The following is a 19,620-nucleotide window of genomic DNA, read 5'->3' as shown; positions in this document are numbered from 1 at the left end:
TATAAAGATTATTTACATATGATCCGCTCTGTATGCATGATGAATGGACATTGGCAAATCATACAAATCGGTAAAGCTGTTTAAAATTGTATCAGTTACCTTCTTCTTATCAGATAGATCTCAGAATTTTGAGTTTTACCGTTGCTATTGATGGAGTATTATACGAGACAAATACATATTAACAACTATATTGGCAAATGTACTTATTTAGCATTCTACTGAGTGCAGCAGCAGGAGTTGGACTTGCAAAAGATAGTAACGAAAGAATGAAACATAGATTTAGAAAACTTGTTTTGATTAATTTTTTATTGGTGATTTTGTTTGAATCGCGAATAGTAAATTAGATTTTAGTAAATTAATTACATCTTTGTCATTTTAAATACTATTAACAGTCATTCTGTTTCGTTTACCTTCTGGTAATCTGAATATATACCTATACGGATATTCAGGTATATAAATATTTCAAAAAAAATATGACAAACATAGTCTATTAGCATAATTTCTTATAAAAATAAAATTTTTTCTTGTGGAAAGTGCGTCTGTTGTTTAAAAACTTCGATATAAAATAATTGAGTTATTTAGATAATTCAACAGATAGAATTTAGTACTTACCATAAGTAACTATAATCGGTTAATGATGTGACTATTATGGCTTATAGTTGTTGAATATTCATTACATGATATTTTCCAGTTTGGTATGAAGTAAGCTTCTGCTTCATATGAAAACAAATAAGTCACCATTCTTCAAGTCGTTCTAATTATGGCGGTCAGTTGAAAGCATAAAACAAGCAAAATAAATTACATTCTTCGGAAATGAGTTGGACAGCTAGCACATGATTACCCGGCAGCGGGCGCCTCTCCAGTCACCGCCTCAACGACATTGCTGTCTCCACCAATGGGACGACGACTCCTCCCAGCGCATATATCGCTCAGCCAAAACACAGCCTCTGGACCACCTATTAGGAATCGATTAGTCGCCAATTAGTACCGCAAGGTGAGGCACTGCGGTCCGCGTGTGGTACTCGGTGCATTTGTTTGTGCATCTGTGTTCGTCATTACTGAATACGATTACTACGGATCTTACGTAGCTGTGTGATTATTTCGGTTATATTAATTAATAAAGCAGGTATGTAGAGATATACTAAAATACCCTTACTTAGATTCTTAGTAAATATGTTGAACAACATTTTTTAAATTCATTATTTAATAGATCTAAGATATATATATAGTTAAGAAATTAATGTTACAAACTTTAGGCATGAATCTTATTTTATAACCAATTAAGAATTATACAATTCAGTCAAATTGAATCTATAAAATTAATACATTACGTAAGAATATGTAAATCTATTGATGCAGCATCTAATAAACAATTTATTTCATATCATATCATTAATTTTATTGTCTATATATCAATACTTAACATAAAAAGTACTGCCGACCATTTTTACTAGAAGAATAAGATTTTTAAAAAGTCTAAAATTTAATGGTTCTTAAAATCATTATCAAATTTGAACCAATACTAATTTCATACATTTATAATAATTATATATAATATATATGTAATAATGCTATTTTACTTTAAGAATTACTTATGTCTAAAAATTAATTGCTAATAACTGGATACCTATTAACATTCTTTAATTAGTTTATTATAAAAATGTTATTATAAATATAACATATAAATTATTTAAATATAGTATACATCTATTACCATTTAACATACAAATGTAACATTTAATATAAACAATGTATCATAAGTTGGCTAAAATCTAAATAACTATTAATAAAATGTAATTTAACAAAGTATAAAAAATAATTTTGATATGTAGGACTGAAATAGGGCATAAACGACTTAATAAGTAACAAGCTGTCTTTATTGATTTAATTTCTGTAATAAATCAAAATCAATTACACAAATTGAAAGTTGTTTAATAATTTCCTGGGGTATTTCTTCAAATTAATAACGTTTCAGAATATTATTTACGAAAATGGAAACCGGAACTGCTCCTAGTGTGGTTATAAATGATAAAAAACATGAAAAGTTGAAATTTGGCATCGATAGATTGTTATCGAATGATATCGATAAGAAACCGTCGGCAGATAGCATACATTCTCAGAAGACGCAAGCCCATATTACGAAACCCCTACCGCAAATGGCAGTTCCCTGTTCCGACTGTGTAACATCCCTTTTCAGATGCTGCAGGTATTTTACCAAATTTTTAAAGGTTATTTTAAGCAATGCACCACTATATTTATACAACAGGTTAAGTCCCTCTGGCGGATGTCAAAGTGATATGCTACCAGGAATGTCAAAAATCCTCTCCGGACATATCTACACAAACTCGAATAATGATGCTATCTATTCTGGACAACCAATTAGACCATTTGCTACAAGACCAAGTAGGTATTGTGTACAATTTGATTAATTTATCTTTCGATCATTTTAATCTAAAATAATAGATTTACACTAAGTTGTAATAATTAGAAATAAAAGAGATATTATATGGACTATTATATTAAGTACTTGCGTGTACGAAAAAGGCTTTTATTATATATGTTAATCAAAATACATATTTTCGGCGACTTTTTCCATTTTTCTGCTAACATGGTAATTTCATATAGAAATTACAGCATTGGTTTGGTATCATTCCGATATACGATCCATTTTCACACTTCTTCAGCATGCTAAAACAATATGTCAGCCAATCCAGGCTGCATCCATCATTAAGAAGACGCTATGGAGTTGCAACAATGTATCCTTCAGAACTCTTGTAACTTATGGTCGACAGTTGTTATGCACGCATAATACTAACTGGTCTTTTCGCACCTATACGTCGTTCAATCTATTCATTTGGCATCGGTAGACATATGCAGTACCAGTTTCATTCGGTTTTAGCAGCTCGTAAAACTTTACATCTTATTGATCGCACCATATATACACCTACGCTTTATGGCCATAAATATTCGACTTCCGTATCGATGTGGATTGTTCTTATGGACTAACCCGTGAATTTTATGCTTAGATTTTTCGTAGTACACCCACTTTTCTTTATCAATCGCAATATGCTATATGAAATTCTTATTTTTTTACCATTAAAGCTGATGGATTGAAATGGCTTTAAATGGCATTCTCAGTTAAAACATCTCATTAAACTGAGTATTTTCCATTGCATGGAGAAATCTGCAAACAGTTCGTTTATCAACTATTGAAAGCTCTGAAAGTTCTTGAAAGAGTTTGGGCTGGATTTTCGTCCAACAATCCTTGCAATTGATTGTTTTCTAACTCTGTTAGCCCTCTATGCCATTGTCATTTACATCAAAATCAATACCTTTAGTCGCCATAAGTTTGTAAAATGGTTTCATAGACAAATCAAATAAGATTTCTTCAAATCAAACAAAAAAGTAATGATCATCGAAAATTAAATTTTAAGCATTCCATGATTAGCACCTGTATATAGCGAGTAACTAAATAATACCAAATAGAAAACTGTTATATTACCAAATTTAATAGTTATTTACATTGAAACCTCACATTTGCACCACTAAATATCACTGATTAAAATACATGCAAACACCTAATGCCTTGTTGTAAATTGAATTAATGGTTTAGATATTGTTGTATCGCCCTGGTATATAGACCGTGTGGGTGCTGGCCCTAATTATTTTTAAACGTCTTCCAACAGAAGCAATAAACACGGCGTAAAGTGCAGGAATTTGTCTGTTTACAAGTGCGGGCCCTCTGCTAAATGTCAGTCGCAAAGCAACGGCATATACAAACATCTTCAAGCTCTTCGCACCGATTTTTATCGTTTGTTTATCGAATTTAGTACAGAGAAAAATATCCCGTTGAAAACATTATTAGCGGTTTCGATTTAAACAGTTCTCGGTTCCTGAAATACAATTTTCGCGCGCGCTCGCCATTTCAACAAATCAGCCCGGAGCATAAACAGACGTGGGCGCCTCGACGCGCCACCAAACAATCTCGTATTGCGTTTCACGGTTGCCTAATTAATTATCGAATAAAAATCGAATATATCGAAGTGGGGAAAAGCGACGACGGCTTACGATGACCAGATTAAAAACATAAACAGCCGCGTCGCGCCGCAGCTATTCGAGAATATTAAAAACTTTATTCTTTTTTATTAGCGCTACACATCACTTTCCGTTAGAACCGCAAAAAGATCTACTCAATCAGATTCATTATCAAATATTTATATTCATAAATCATACGAGATCGTTCTGGTTCGTTTTATGTGGCGTTTGTAGTTTTGATTGTTTTTCTATTATCGTTTTAAACATGCCAATGTTTAAAATCAATTTATTACTCTAATATATAATAATCTTCATTTATCTGTCAATTTTAGTCAAAGTTTAGATATTAATCTACTCAGATACAATTTACCTTTCTTGCTTAACTTGTTTTTTTGTATTAACAAGTATTCTGTATTCTAAAGTTACTAAAAATATTCTTTTTATTTTATTTCATTGTCGTCATGCCATCACCAGACTTCTAACTCGTTTGGTCTCTATGCCAGTGATCAAATTTTTACCTCTCTAACGACAATTTGCTTCTGTTATCAATCAATCAATTGCAGTTTATAGTAATCTCCTATGATTATTTTATTCATCCGCTGTCTGACTTCTCAATTTTCCGTTTTTTAAATTATTCAAGAAATTACGAAAAAGCAGAGTCTTTATTGGTTGATACCAGGATAACCAGACAGAAAAGCTATCGAGCGTAACAAATAGTGAAAGGTTTTACATTTAAGCATTTTGAATTTTGCCTATTCTGTTTGCAAGGTACTACAGAGTACCCCATATAGCAAAATTATATTCATCAGTTCAGTGATTCATTAGGGTCAGTCAATACGCATAATAGCCATTTTCCCTCCCTTTGACTCATGCCCTTTATATGTAAAAGTTTGGAAAGAGTTGATTGATCAATTGCTAAACGCTCTTTAAATCCATCTTGCTTTTGAAACAGTTTGCGGTGGGGTTTCGTCCAATGATCCTTGCAATTCATTGTCGTCATGCCATCACCAGACTTCTAACTCGTTTGGTCCTCTATGCCAGTGATCAAATTTTTACCTCTTTAACGACAATTTGCTTCTGTTATCAATCAATCAATTGCAGTTTATAGTAATCTCCTATGATTATTTTATTCATCCGCTGTCTGACTTCTCACTTATCCGTTTTTTAAATTATTCAAGAAATTACGAAATAGCAGAGTCTTTATTGGTTGATACCAGGATAACCAGACAGAAAAGCTATCGAGCGTAACAAATAGTGAAAGGTTTTACATTTAAGCATTTTGAATTTTGCCTATTCTGTTTGCAAGGTACTACAGAGTACCCCATATAGCAAAATTAAATTCATCAGTTCAGTGATTCATTAGGGTCAGTCAATACGCATAATAGCCATTTTCCCTCCCTTTGTCTCATGTCCTTTATATGTAAAAGTTTGGAAACAGTTGATTTAACAATTGCTAAACGCTCTTTAAATCCATCTTGCTTTTGAAACAGTTTGCGGTGGGGTTTCGTCCAATGATCCTTGCAATTCATTGTCGTCATGCCATCACCAGACTTCTAACTCGTTTGGTCCTCTATGCCAGTGATCAAATTTTTACCTCTCTATTCAAGAAATTACGAAAAAGCAGAGTCTTTATTGGTTGAATAATATAATTGCTTGCTTACATATAATAGCTTGATTAGGAAAGGTTTAGTATCAATGCAGCCCCACTGAAGTTTTATTCTATAACGATTGTGACTCGTTGGTTGATTTTAGCCAACAAACGCGGCACCTGGAAGCAAAACTCGAACACAATAAAAGAAAATATATGATACTGATACAAAATGCACTAATACTTGACGATTATATTGATCTCACCTTACGATATCAGGTCTTAATTGATTATCTCACATTTTTCTATATATACTGGTACGCCTAAAAATCCAACAACCACTTTATTCTCCTGATTTAGTCCGTCAGATTTTTGGCTAAACTCAAAGGCCGCTTAAATTCAAACCGATGTTTGAAGACTGCATAAACGAATGCTATAAATATGTTGTATCCAAAAAGGATTACCTTGGGAAAATCGAATTAAATATGGGAAGTTAAATAACGTTATTTAAAAATTCTAAAATTGTTGAGAATAGTATTCAATTCACTTATTAAATGTTATTAGTTTTTTTGTTATCCATGCTTAGCTTATATTCGTCTTCATATATGTATATAAATAGTAGTGCAACTTTTGTAATAATTACAACTTTAGAAAATCAGACACTTAAAATTAATCGAAAACGTTAAGTATACAGATAGAGATAGAAATATAAAGGAGAGTAATAAAATTGTTTACACAGGGACCCATTGTGTGGACGCGTTGGGCTGCCAGGCAACATACATTAACGGAAGTGTCTATCCAGATTGTGTCAGTATTAGAAAAGTTTAATTAGTTAGGGGCTCATAAAACTTAAAACAGACTATAATGGTTTATAAATATACACGTTAAAAACCGTTGATGGGTACCAAATTTCGAAGTAAACGTAAACAGATCCCGCTCTATTACCATTATCAAGTAAACACTCTCAGATGGTTACGTTTACAATTTAGATTTAACAATCCCGCTTGTGTACACATCAGAACGAGACTGTTTAGAGGAATTTACTTATAAAAGCGCATTTAAATGTGCCAGCGGTATATTTTGTCTAATAATATGAGTATTTACCGTTCACAATTGGGCCAACACTATACTTCTATTTATACTGACTATATATCCATAAAAAACTCATATTTATTTTTTTAGTATTTTTTCCTTTTATTAAATTTGTTTTTAGCTCCTTTTAGATTATATATAATTACTATTATTAGTAAAAAATAATATAGATAATAATTGATAGATAATATAATTAAATAATTAATTTATAATATAAGGAAATAATAATATTTAAGGAATTTAGTTTATAACCCATGTAAGAGCATACGCTAATAAAATCCTAAATTAAATAAAACTGATTACAAATATATCATAATTAGAACACACAAAGTAATTTTAAAAGTTCTTAAATATGAACATTTTACTGCAATTTTGTTTTATAACTAAATATTTTCTATTTGATTTTGATTCTAATTCAAATATAAAATCGAAATTAATTATCAACTATTCTGAATATAGATTCTTTTTGTGTCTTTAAATTATTTTTGTTTATATATATATATATATATATATATATATATATATATATATATATATATATATATATATATATACATATATATATATATATATATATATATATATATACATATATCTATATATATATATATATATATATATATATATATATATATATATATATATATATATATATATATATATATATATATATATATATATACGAGTTTCCATGAGGTTAGTAGAAAATTGTACTTTATTAATATTTAAAAAATCTCTCTTTTATAGAAAGCTTGGAAGCATAACAGACCAGACATATTGAATCATCTTATTAAAAGTTGTTGATCATGATGAACTGCTGATTGATTTTTTATACAGTTTTTACGCGAATTGACTTCTCCATTACATTCAAGCAGATAGGCGTGTTTAGATATAACTTTGATTTTTAATAAAATAATATTAAGTCAACATTGATACAAGGAAAAGTTTTGGAGGAATAATCTTAATTGCCAATAAATAATATTTAAGGAAAATACTTCAAAAATAAAGGAATAATATAAATTTGAAATGATAGCTGTTGTGAATTACTAATCAAAATAATTGACACTTGTGATGTATTACTAATTTTTATTTATATAAAATAAAACATAAAATAACTTTATGTTTACAGTTAAATAAGAAATATTAATTTGAAATTATAGCTGTTATTAGATTTAATTATCAAAATTATTAACTCTTGCATAGTATGGAGAGTTGCATAGCCATAATATATACCTTAAGCCCAATTTGTAATTATATTTACAATAAAACATAATATTATTTTTTGTATAAAGTTAAATGCTCGAAATATGTTCTGATATAATAACCTAAATATTATAGTTTTGCAATCCTTCAGGCTAAAATGTAATCAATTATTTCAATGAATAGTGTTTTCAAAATTGGTGTTGTTTACTCAATGTTTACGTTAAAGTTCGCATTTTTCATTTCGTGTTGTTAATGCCTAAATAAGTTACATGCATCATCAAATTTCAGTTTAATAATATGATATATAAACAAACTTATAAATATGAAGTAATTCAAAAAAATTAATTATATAAATAAAAGGTTAATTAAAATGTTTAAACATTACTGTATTTTAGCGATAAGAATTGCAATGCCACACGGACCTCCTTCACCACCTATCTCTATACAAAACAACACCGGTAATAGTAAAAGAAAGAGATCCTGGTCGAGGGCCGTATTCAGTAACCTACAGAGAAAAGGTCTAGAAAGGCGATTCCAGTTGCAAAAATATATCACTAAACCGGACAGAAGGCAATTAGCAGCTACATTAGGTATAAGTACTGTGCTTTTAAGACTCAGAAAAAAATATGGCGAATGCGCCGGTACAAAAATTATATAAAGATATTTCTTTTTCAGGTTTAACAGATGCTCAAGTTAAAGTGTGGTTTCAAAATAGGCGAATGAAATGGAGACATTCGAAAGAAACGACAAAAACTGCTGAGAACGCGGCAGACTCAACTCAAGACGAGTTACATATAGATGTAGATACTATTAGTGAAGATGCCGACTAAGAAGTATAATAAATAAAGTGAAAATATTTATTTTTTAAATACAAAATTTTCCAGTATTATGTTTGCTTTAATTTATGCACCTAAAATAAATTTAATTGCAAATAACATTAACTTTCAACTAGACACTCAATTAGAATAATTATAAAAGAGATGTAGCTCAGCTTTCATTTCACTACTACTTCTTTTGTTTGTCATCAGAACCCGATCCAAGATTTTGATTTGGCGACTTGATTCCGCTGAATGTATATTTCATCAAAGCTTCTTGTTACTGTTCTGTATCATTTAAATTGAAAGTAAGAATCTTGGATTACCAAATTTCTAAAGAGTAAAATGGGTTGTTGACGTATAGAAAATGTCATTTTTTGAAAAATGATATTCGATCCGATATTAGAAATATTTATTAATAATTATCTAATCATAAGGTATAGACTTTCTAGTTATTCTAGTAATTATTCCACTTATAAAGTATCATTAAATTTATTAACCAAGTGAAAATTCTTAATACATTTAAACTTGCTTGTATCTTGACGTATTTCTTCATAATAATAACTAATTAAAGGTAATAAGATTTTTTTTAAAATTTATCAACTAAATAATTACTGTTATTAACCAATAAAACACATTGTAATATCATGACTATAAAAATATTTATTAAATTAACAAGCTAAAAAAAATTGATTTTCATGGGTAACTTTTTTAAAATTTATTAAGAGCTAGATGCATATCATTCTGAATTAAAATCCGTGTTAACTCTATTCAGTTGACTTGATAGACAAGTGCCACTATGATTACGATATTTCTTTGAGGTCTGTAAAAAAGTACGTTATCTTCAAGAATAATTGCCTTTTAAAGTTTAATGTTTTATTAGTTTAGAGGTAATCCACAAAAAAATGTAGAACTGTAAATGTTGTTAGGCTTTTGATAAAGTATGGCACACAGGGTTGCAGATCAAGTTAAAGAAATCCCATCCATATTTTTAGTTACAAAAATTTTATCTCACAAGTAGACCTTTTGCTATAAAACAAGAGGACAAACTCACTCAATTGCATCCATTATACTCATAAATTCCACAAGGCAGTATACTGGACTAAATAATATTGAACGCGCCCAAATGCGCTCACTAATCAGCTAAAAGTGCGACGTGATAATGAAATGCGTAGACTAAAACATTTGACAGCACCCGATCGAAATTTTGGTTCTGATAAAAGATGAAATATTAAAAAGATCGTCAATGGCGAATAGTGGTCAATATTCAAGAGTTAATGATGTTTCTTAAATTTTTATGGATAGGTTTTCAGACTTTGAAGAATGTATTCAAGCTTTATTTTGTTACAAAATCCCTCACGATGCGTCTTTGCAATCAAGAGCGACTTTCCATGATAGGATCGTTTGGTTTAAACTTTCATTACCAGGTATTACGTTTAAGAAGTCGAAAGCAAACGACTTTATTAATATACTATAATGTACAACAGTATTCGTAATTAAGTTTCATTTAGAACATTCACAGAATTCACAGAATTAAATGAAAAAATTAAAAACAAATAACATAATGAAAAATAGAAAATAAGGACGAGACCATGTTGAATGGAACTGAATTGAAATGATTGAATAAAATAAATTTTGTGTGAGGTATTAATATTTTTGCCATTATGTATGAAATGTTTTCGTTCCACTCATTTCGAATCGTTCAGATGTTCAAATAACCTAAAAAGATACGCCTCTAGACTGGAAGATCTCCTAAAATTAGCATTAATAACGATAAATACGCGATATTTTTAATATGCAATTATTCTACTTTTAAAGTCCAGCTTTCAACTTCTTGTTATGATATTTTTTACTGCAATATGTTGTTGTTCTCTTTAAATACTATTGAACAAATTATGTACAAGAATATATTATAATATAAAGTAAATTATATATTTATTTTCTTCACAAACAACAAATCTATGAACTATTTAGTGTTCTATAACATAGATTAACGGTAGTTTATTGAATTATATTCTCTAACTGTATAGATATAACGTAATTTTTTCGAATCTCATCAGCACGCTAACATAAATAATAAATATTAGTATATATCCTCTTTAACTACGCTGTAAGTTTAACGATATCACTATTGAACAATCAATTGTTCGAATTTATATTTATGTTTCTGTTATTTTGAGCTAAGATTTTTGTTTCGGGGATATTGGATAAATAAACCGAAATTAAATTGATCGCTTATTTTTACCTTTGAATAACTGACATCAAACATTCACTACTCGTGGGATATACGGGATAGATCCTATTTATAAAATGCGATTATTAAATTTCTAATTTCTAATTCTAATTTCTCAATTTTTCTAATTTTCTAATGAATTTTTCTAATTCTAAATCAGATCTAACATAATAAAATATGAGCAGCCTTAGTAGTTTAGTGGTCACGGAAAAGGATGGTTCCTAATGGATAGGATAAGAATGCTACAGAATCATATAAATCGTATATCGGATTGATTCGTTCAATACCAGATTGGTTAAATATCTAAGTTGATCCTGATGACAAGCAAACAATAGATTAATTGTGAATGGCAGCTTTGGAAGCCGAACATTTTACCCTAAAAATGATTAAAAACACATTTAAAAAATTCAAACTTTCCAGATATAGGGTTTTGTTAATTTGTAATGTGGCTACTTCAAAGCCGATTATGCCGTTTACGTTTTAGCGAACTAGGAAATATTAACGTAAAAATGGTTATAGAAACATCAGACGTATAAGTTACTTTACATTTTATAAACCCGTGCTTTATAATAAGATTTACTAACATTGTTAAAAATAAATCGTTGTTAAATTAATATACTGAAGAAAATCATATCAGTTTCGAATAGAAAGTGAAAATGATTCACAAAAATACTGTGATGCAATAGCACCATGCTTACCCGGACAGTGGACGGTTTAGAATATTCCTACACAATGTATAAGCTTTGAATTGAACTTTCTTTTTCGGAAATCGGAAATAGCTTACTATATATTTTAATTTTATGTGGGTTTCTGAGGTCATTGACCAAACATTAACCTTAAAGAAAAATGTAAGCATTGATTACTACTTATATTTCTTTTAATTACTTTTTTATTTATTTTAAATTTGATGCTTTCTTGTGAGAAATCGGTACAATGTATTTTATTCCAAATATTATCCATCGATAACCGTAATTTTTTTTATCATTTTCAGGCAATTTACGAATTCCATTTTGAAGAAACCCATTTTTTGGTACTTTCATAAGAAGTGAAGCGCTGCTGAGATATGGCACGATTCTTATGTCGGAACAAGTATTAATCAGCAGGAATAAGGTCTGGAGGATACGGCTGATAATATTTCCAAATATATTTTCACTGGTTTTGTAACATGTGATCGAGAGTTGTAATGCTAAAGAATAAAATTGTTTTGTCTTTGCTTCCAGCATTTATTCCAGCTCTTATTCCAGTCGCTTTTTGGGGAATGCTTGGCTTAAATGCATCAATTGTAGTCGATAGCGATCCCCATCGATAATTTCATAGAGTAATGGCATCAATTTTCATCTTCACATTTTTGTGGCAGTCCAGAATGCTCTTTGTATTCGTTATCAAAATCACCACTTTTAAATCCCAAAAGCAGTATTCACATGTTGAAATCGATGGAGCATGTTTGATATAAGCTTCACACGGCATTCGATGACTTCAACCGTCTCTTTATTCAAATTTAAGTAGAAAAGTAAATCTTCCCGCAAATGTGATTTACTCGGTACAAATTTAAACATTTTCAACACACTGAACAAAATTTTTCTTCACATTTCGACGAAATGACATAAACTGCAAAGTAAAACCTGTCGGCGAAGTTTCAACATGAAGTTGGTTATGCATGTGCCCGATGCGATTTAATACACAGTAACACTACCTGTTATAAGCCTTATTAATTTATAATAAGCTTAATAATTTACAACTTTGTTTTATTATTAATAGAAACTTTACAGCAATAGTTATTAATGATAAAAATTAAAATAAATGAATATTTCTATGTTAAAGTATAAATGTGAAACAGTAGTTATTAGGTCAGACGAGTTGAATTTGAATAATTCGTTAGTAAAAAAGGTTTAATCGTAACACAAAGTCAAAAACAAATACTGGATACTTTTTGGGTTAGCGATGAACCGTTAGGCGAGGAAAAGCGTACGAGCCGTCTTAATAAAATAAAAAAACCGCTGCAATATTTTCATTTACACTTTTCACGGGGACGCCAATGTCATCAATAGCGGTCTAGATTGTACCGTCCAGTTTGAAGAGTTCTGCGTCCGATCGAAGGTAAGTGGGTCAACATATATAAAGTGAAGTTCAAGGTATGTGAAGAAACATTCGCGCTGCTTATCTTCAGCAGATAGTTGTTCCGCGACATTCGTCAAAACAGCAACAGTGATTACGGTGACAATACTTTTTATATCCAGGTAAGTCAGAAAATTTTTTGTGCGTTAATGAAAAACTCATTGCATTATTATTAATTAAAATAAATAAATTCCTGTTTAAAAGAAAAAATAATAAGGAACACAAAAAATCCTGTTCAGCTTTATAATGTAGGTAAGTAGGTAAGTGTAAATAACGGCATATCTGTTGTGTTCTAGCAATACAGAAAGCTTTCTATATATAAATAGTAGTTAATTAAACATTAATAAAATGTATATATCAAGCTAAACTGTTTAAAATTAATTTAAAATAAATATTCTAAATAAATTTATAAAACTGTATAAGTTATATATTGGATTCTTATGGATAACACACATATATATACATATATATATATATATATATATATATATATATATATATAATTCTACTAGTAACTTAAATTTAATATACAGCTTAATTTAATGTAATCACTTAACAAATTAATTACGGTAAATGACATCAAATATTATCAATATCAATTATAAGTTATCATTAGTAGAAAAATATTTTAATTTTAATAATTATTGAAATCCGTAGAATTCATTTTATAATTGTAATTTTCTTTATCTTATTTAAAGAAATAATTAAGAGTTTATTAAGATAGTCGAAAAATACGTAAGAAAATTATTTTTTATGTCTAAATTATAGGCTATCCCAAAATACTGTAAAACTGAAACATTGCCATCCAAGCCATTTTTCGAAAACTAACTAAATTTTCATGAAGAATAAAAAATCCAAATTACTTTCGAATCAAAGTAACAGTATTTTTATTGATTTATTAATAACTACAGCTACGGTATTAAGTTGAGCTATGCTCTCCAACGGTTCAAAATGGAAACCGAATCAAAAAGTAGGTTAGGTTTGCGGGTCACGTTCGAAACAAATATTTTGCGCTACGGCTATAATCCTCGCATTTTTCAAGCCGCTTTAGAAGATAAACTTTGAATTTCTTTGTTGCTTGCTCCACTGTAAAATGGCGGACATTTCTCTAAAAAAAAACAAAGAAACTATTGCAGTTTTGTAGAAAGTGACGATTTCTCGCCTTATACATGTTCTAGAACTATGCTTTCCAGAAATAAATGTAAAAGTAATAATTAATATATACATTATGTAGATGTATAAATGTGTTTCTTTCAATTTTCAGATATGTGGAAAAAGTCAGTAGGATGGAGCCTTTTGGGGCTTCTGTTGAGTAATTTAATGATAACCACATTCGCCTATCCTAACATTCATCCCCATCCGGTGTACAGACAAAAAAAAGATGCTGTAGCCGAAAGTCCTTCGTCTCAACCGAGAGCCGAGAGAAAATTAGCGGCCAAACCAAACGCAATTAAAAAAGTAGCACTGGATGATCTCGACGATATACAAACTAACGAGATCTCTGAAAGCTCTAGCATTGGCGAAAGCGGAGGTTTTTCTTGGTCCAATTTATTAGGTACGCTACCATCGATTACCGGTAAGTTAAATATCGATAGAACAATTATTTGTAATTAAAAGTGCGTTAACTGATATTTTTTTACACGGATGCAATTTTTTTACAAATAGCTAATTAATTGATTTAAATTTTTTATATTTAGGTATATGAGTAAAAGATAACTAGATACACCCAGTTTTATTAAAGATAAAATCAATTATTGTAATTATCCAATTTCAGTGTACAGTATATATTTAAATTAAAATGACGACCCAACTTTCACTTTGCTTTGCGAGCTTATTGTCTGCTTATAAACATTCTTTGTTTTAATATTACTCATGAAAGACATTTTAAAAGGAACTAACAGTTAAATATAATGCCGAAAATTACTGAAAGACTCATTTTGATTTAAAAATGTGTTAAGAATATCCGACTACATATTAATTATTGAACAGTAAATAATAGTCCGAATTTGTTTTAAATTCACACCATATCAACATTTTATGGCATCGCTTTATGCAGATTTGATAAAAATCATGTTAAATAAAAAAAAATTGTATGTCATTTAAATATATTTGAAATAATTACCTTAGGTATGGTTATGCAAATGATCTTTAATCCTGGAGGTGCTACAGCCACAAGTCCAAGTAAGTCTGAAGGACTAGATGAAGGCGCTGTAGTTCCTACATCTCCATGGACTCAAATACTTGCTGTTGGATTGAAAATCCTTTCTGCTTTCTTGGGAGGTGGTGCACAGGCTCAAGGCGACGGTATAGACAAAGTTGACAATGGAGGCTCTCCTTTGCAGGTATGAAATTTTACTTGACTTTGGTAATCCAGAAAGTATTCTTATAGATATTCCAATAATTTGTGATATAGTTTTCAACAGTTAATCTTAATAATATTAATATTATTTGTTCAAGTCTCAATAAAGACTTTCTTAACAATATTGAGAAACAAAATATAAAGACGGTAATTTTTTTATAAATTAATGGATTTATAGTGAGTTATTGTATATATTGCGCTAGACAATCAAAGTGGCATCAATAGCAACAAGTTATAATCAGAGCGGATAATTTCTGATAACATATCAATTCTTGGCATGAATGTCTTGAAAGAGTTGGCAAAAATTCTGTTTATACCTCAGCAAAATGTTATATTATTGAAAGTTGAACCAATGTTAGAACTTTGACGTTAATGAATATAATAATAGAAATCCATAAATATTAATTTACAGTCCTTATCCTAAATACTAATATTTGTCTTTTTTATTGCAAATATCTTAACAGTACTTTCGTGGATCACACATGGAAATATATTGCACAATACAATAGTAGTTAGATAACTGAAACTTAACATTTAACCTACATACTCATGATGATTTAGAGTTTTACACATACCTGCATGAAAACAATAGATATATGTTGTCCTGTTACAGTAAGTTATAATTGCACTTGGTTTACAAAGCACTAACATTTCTCCATTGTATATAAATGTTACGGTTAGTTACTGATATAACAATTTTTCAACAATAGGGGATTTATTTTAAAATATGTTACTATATCATTAATTTTCCTTTTGTTATTTTCTATTAGTATATTTGAAATTACATTTAAATACTTGATTTCAACTAATCTCATTATCTTTTTAAATACATTTATAACAATGTTTTAATAATCTTCTGGAAGATATTTTGTGAAAAATATAAATTAATTAATCGAAAATAACATAATACTTTGAAATAACCCAATTTTTTCGTACTAAGGCTACTAATACATTGATGTATATATATAAAAATCAGACCAGTAGTTAGAAGCTTATAAATTACACAGGGTGTTCTGGCAGCAGTGTTATCCACAATGATAGGCAGCAGGGATCCGCAACAGGTGAATATGTTGGCCAAACAGGCTGGGGAGGTATGTAAATAGTACTGGCTCTCTTTTTAACTTCTGCTTACTAGTACTATTGCATTATCAATATATTAATGATGGCTTTTGTAAGGTTTTAATGTCATTTGATGTGATTTTAGTTTATCAACATCGTAGTAAATCTATTGGATGCCTTGAAAACGTCGTTCTCTCACCGATCGTTCTCGGCCCATGCAACTGGTCGAAAAGATTCCGTAAGTGAAGCAGCCATAGCCGGTATCGCCATGATGAAGGGTTATGTACGATCATTGGGAACAGGGGAAAATAGCTGTATGGCCAAGTATATGTGTGAAGCCAACCAAGAATGTTCTACAGATATCGGCCCCACATCTCTATTCTGTCATGTTGGAAGGTAAAAATAAATTTAATGAAGAACCATTATATTTTTAAAAAATTGAGAATTTGTTGAATTGTAAAATAACTAATCAGGCCATCTATATAAATGTCAATATACAAGTGTCTTTGACGTGTCTATTTTGCATAAAATACCGTAAACATGTCATTTTGTTTCAGCTACACTGCCAGCTTTATCTTGGATAGGTCATCATCCGCGAAAGCTTTCGATTTATTATACGAAGCGGGCCGAAGAGGCAGATCGGGAGATAATTGCCAGCAGGCGTATTTAGAGTGTAACGAAGTTTAAGCTGAACGTTAGGTCAACATAATTGAATAGATTTAGTTTTCGAAGTGAATAAATCCATAACGTACAGTATCATCCATTATGTGCATCTTAAATACCTACAAAAATAGATCAAACCATCGATATATTGTAAAATACCACTAATAAATTTGGAGATGTTGTGTGTAAAGTCTAATCCTTAATAAACATGTCTTACAAAAGAGCAATCAATCAACATTTCAATGTACATAATGTATGTGACTATATGTGATACAAATACTTACTACTAAATTTACAACTAAATTGTTGCTATAAACTAAAATAACGCGTTTCCAAAGCAATGAATAAAAATTTAGTCCTATACTCATTTGTAATATTTCTTGGACGCCTTGTTTTAGCTTACAGCTTAAAAATTGGAAGTCTAAAGAGGGCTTCAGCCTATTCTGTCCAATGTTATTTAATTTATTCTTTAATTTATTTATTTATAGAACAGTAAACAGAATGAATGATGGAGACTGAACGATGCATGTGATGCAAATTCAATAACAAACCATCTGTTTTGATTACCTATCACACTAAAAATACGGTAACTAATAGATGGCGTGTCTTTGATATTTTCTGACTATTTATAAGATAATTTTAAAAGTACTACTACGTGCGTTATTATTATAATTTTCTATAAATATATATTTATTTATGATTCTTGAGTTTTATTTTGAAAAAATATGTAAAATAATATTTAAATAGATAACTAGGTTAAATATGGATTATATATCTAATGTAAATTTTATTTCAAATGATATTAAAGGATATTGAAAGTGGTGGAATCTATTTAAAAAATACAACGTTTAAGTATGAAAAAGTGGTTATATTAAAATTTTATAGTAAGTGGGTATTGATCTAAATTATTTTTTCAATAAGTTTTACGTTCGATAAGAGATAGCGCCATTGGATTCGTTGTTTCATATTCCAGTTGATCATTGTATCGCCTTTTAACTCAAAGATACTTTAGTATTCGGATTTTTCACTGACGAAATAAAAAAAAGGCATTCGTTGTAACTTAAGTGAAATCATCAAAAAGTTGTGAAAATATGGAAGGTTATATTAAAGATATTTCAAACCATAAAATTGTTTACTACTTATTATAGCTTATTACTATCAAATATTTATTGCAATAAAATTATTTATTAATAGATACATGTTACGGTAAAATGGTAATAGTATTCTGAATGAGGACAGAAAGGAGAAAGCCAAGCTAGTAAAATCTTCGCACATCAAGTTGAGAGAAACAAGTGATTAATTAGTATAGTATGCATAAAAATTAGAGGTAGTATAATATATTCCAGAAATGAATAAGAATTGAAAATATCACAAAAAAATATTAACTTATTAATTAATTAACTATTGCATTTTAGCATAAAATGAAACGAAATGAGATGTAATTTTTTATAGTATTAGTTATAGTTGTTCTAATTTATGTTTATTTTTTGTCGGACTCTGTTATTAAAAAAGTGGAATGGTCGTGGATAAATTTACTCATAATGATATGTTATAACATGTTTTCAAGAAGTTTGTTTGATGAAAACGGTTCATTAGTGATCGCAGAAATTAAACAAGTTGAAAAAGTTCTAGTATTCATTGCTAAGTGATGATAAGAGTAAATGATGTAGTAAACAATTAGTTTCGAATTTGAGCTGCTACAATGCGTGGTCGAGCGCTGTCATGCAAGATGATAACTTTAGGTGTGTTTCTCGCTATCGCTCGTCTTTTTTCAACAACACTGTATTTAATTTGTTCAATTAGCGTCGGTAGATACCTGCACTAACAGTTTCGTTCGGTTTTAGCAGCTCGTAATAAATTATACTTTGCTGATCCCACCATATACACAGTACGACTTTATGGCTATGAATATTCCGCTAGTGGATTCACTTTTCATGGCCAATCACAATAAGCCGCAGAAACTCTTCCCTTTTGCGTAACACAGAACGAAATCGTGACAAAAACTGACAATCGGGATATAACGGTTCAACATCACCATAAATTTCTAAAAGTGTTTGAAAGTGTTGAAATGCTTCGCTGACAGATTTCCTTAAATCAAATAAGAAAATTAAGTAAAGTATGGTCTGTATGAATTGAATTTACTAATATATTATAACTAGTCGTCGCCGGCTAACTTAAAATTTGTCTTTAAAATAATTTATCTAGGATGTTTCATTCGAGTATACTTAGCCTCTAATAAAATAAAAATTAGTAGCCCAGTATATTTACCATTTAGTGCACTTCACCAGACAACTACAAAATATCACACGGTTTGGTTTCCGTGGTAGGGTTAACGGTAGTTTTTTTTTTAATATTTTGGATATTACTTCTATTATATATCACTAATATTTGGGAATCATAACTTCGACAGGATACATTACTCTACAACATCTCCGGATTTAGCGCATGCACACTCTCC

General features: G+C 29.7%; 2 protein-coding genes across 7 annotated transcripts; both read left to right on the top strand.

The window, feature by feature from the left end:
- Positions 1-988: 988 nt before the first annotated feature.
- On the top strand, positions 989-8,804 carry LOC143194379 (H2.0-like homeobox protein). The gene is made up of 5 exons (XM_076401100.1): positions 989-1,126; positions 1,976-2,206; positions 2,267-2,403; positions 8,314-8,508; positions 8,594-8,804. The coding sequence occupies exons 2-5, from the start codon at positions 1,992-1,994 to the stop codon at positions 8,746-8,748; spliced, it is 702 nt and encodes a 233-aa protein (XP_076257215.1). The 5' UTR covers positions 989-1,126; positions 1,976-1,991; the 3' UTR covers positions 8,749-8,804.
- A 4,132-nt stretch (positions 8,805-12,936) lies between these two features.
- On the top strand, positions 12,937-17,862 carry LOC143192638 (uncharacterized). 6 transcript variants are annotated; one of them, XM_076398106.1, is made up of 7 exons: positions 13,008-13,063; positions 13,134-13,203; positions 14,346-14,657; positions 15,209-15,423; positions 16,448-16,531; positions 16,645-16,895; positions 17,057-17,862. In XM_076398106.1, the coding sequence occupies exons 3-7, from the start codon at positions 14,348-14,350 to the stop codon at positions 17,184-17,186; spliced, it is 990 nt and encodes a 329-aa protein (XP_076254221.1). In that variant the 5' UTR covers positions 13,008-13,063; positions 13,134-13,203; positions 14,346-14,347; the 3' UTR covers positions 17,187-17,862. The 6 variants fall into 6 exon arrangements, with proteins under 6 accessions (XP_076254222.1, XP_076254221.1, XP_076254223.1 ...); XM_076398107.1 differs by lacking the exon at positions 13,134-13,203 and having other exon boundaries at positions 12,937-13,063; XM_076398108.1 differs by lacking the exon at positions 13,008-13,063 and having other exon boundaries at positions 13,064-13,203; positions 14,346-14,636.
- Positions 17,863-19,620: the final 1,758 nt, after the last annotated feature.

The sequence above is a fragment of the Rhynchophorus ferrugineus genome, unplaced genomic scaffold (assembly GCF_030347505.1).
Source record: "Rhynchophorus ferrugineus isolate W39M unplaced genomic scaffold, kcgeb_rfMv2 rfM3, whole genome shotgun sequence".
NCBI lineage: Eukaryota > Metazoa > Arthropoda > Insecta > Coleoptera > Curculionidae > Rhynchophorus > Rhynchophorus ferrugineus.
This window is presented reverse-complemented; position numbering and strand designations above follow the sequence as displayed.

Coding starts and splice junctions, on each gene's coding strand:
- LOC143194379 (XM_076401100.1), top strand. CDS start 1,992: ATGGAAACCGGAACTGCTCCTAGTGTGGTTATAAATGATAAAAAACAT. Junction 2,207..2,266: donor TCCCTTTTCAGATGCTGCAG/GTATTTTACCAA, acceptor TTTATACAACAG/GTTAAGTCCCTCTGGCGGAT. Junction 8,509..8,593: donor GCAATTAGCAGCTACATTAG/GTATAAGTACTG, acceptor TTTCTTTTTCAG/GTTTAACAGATGCTCAAGTT.
- LOC143192638 (XM_076398107.1), top strand. CDS start 14,348: ATGTGGAAAAAGTCAGTAGGATGGAGCCTTTTGGGGCTTCTGTTGAGT. Junction 14,658..15,208: donor TACGCTACCATCGATTACCG/GTAAGTTAAATA, acceptor TAATTACCTTAG/GTATGGTTATGCAAATGATC. Junction 16,896..17,056: donor CTATTCTGTCATGTTGGAAG/GTAAAAATAAAT, acceptor ATTTTGTTTCAG/CTACACTGCCAGCTTTATCT.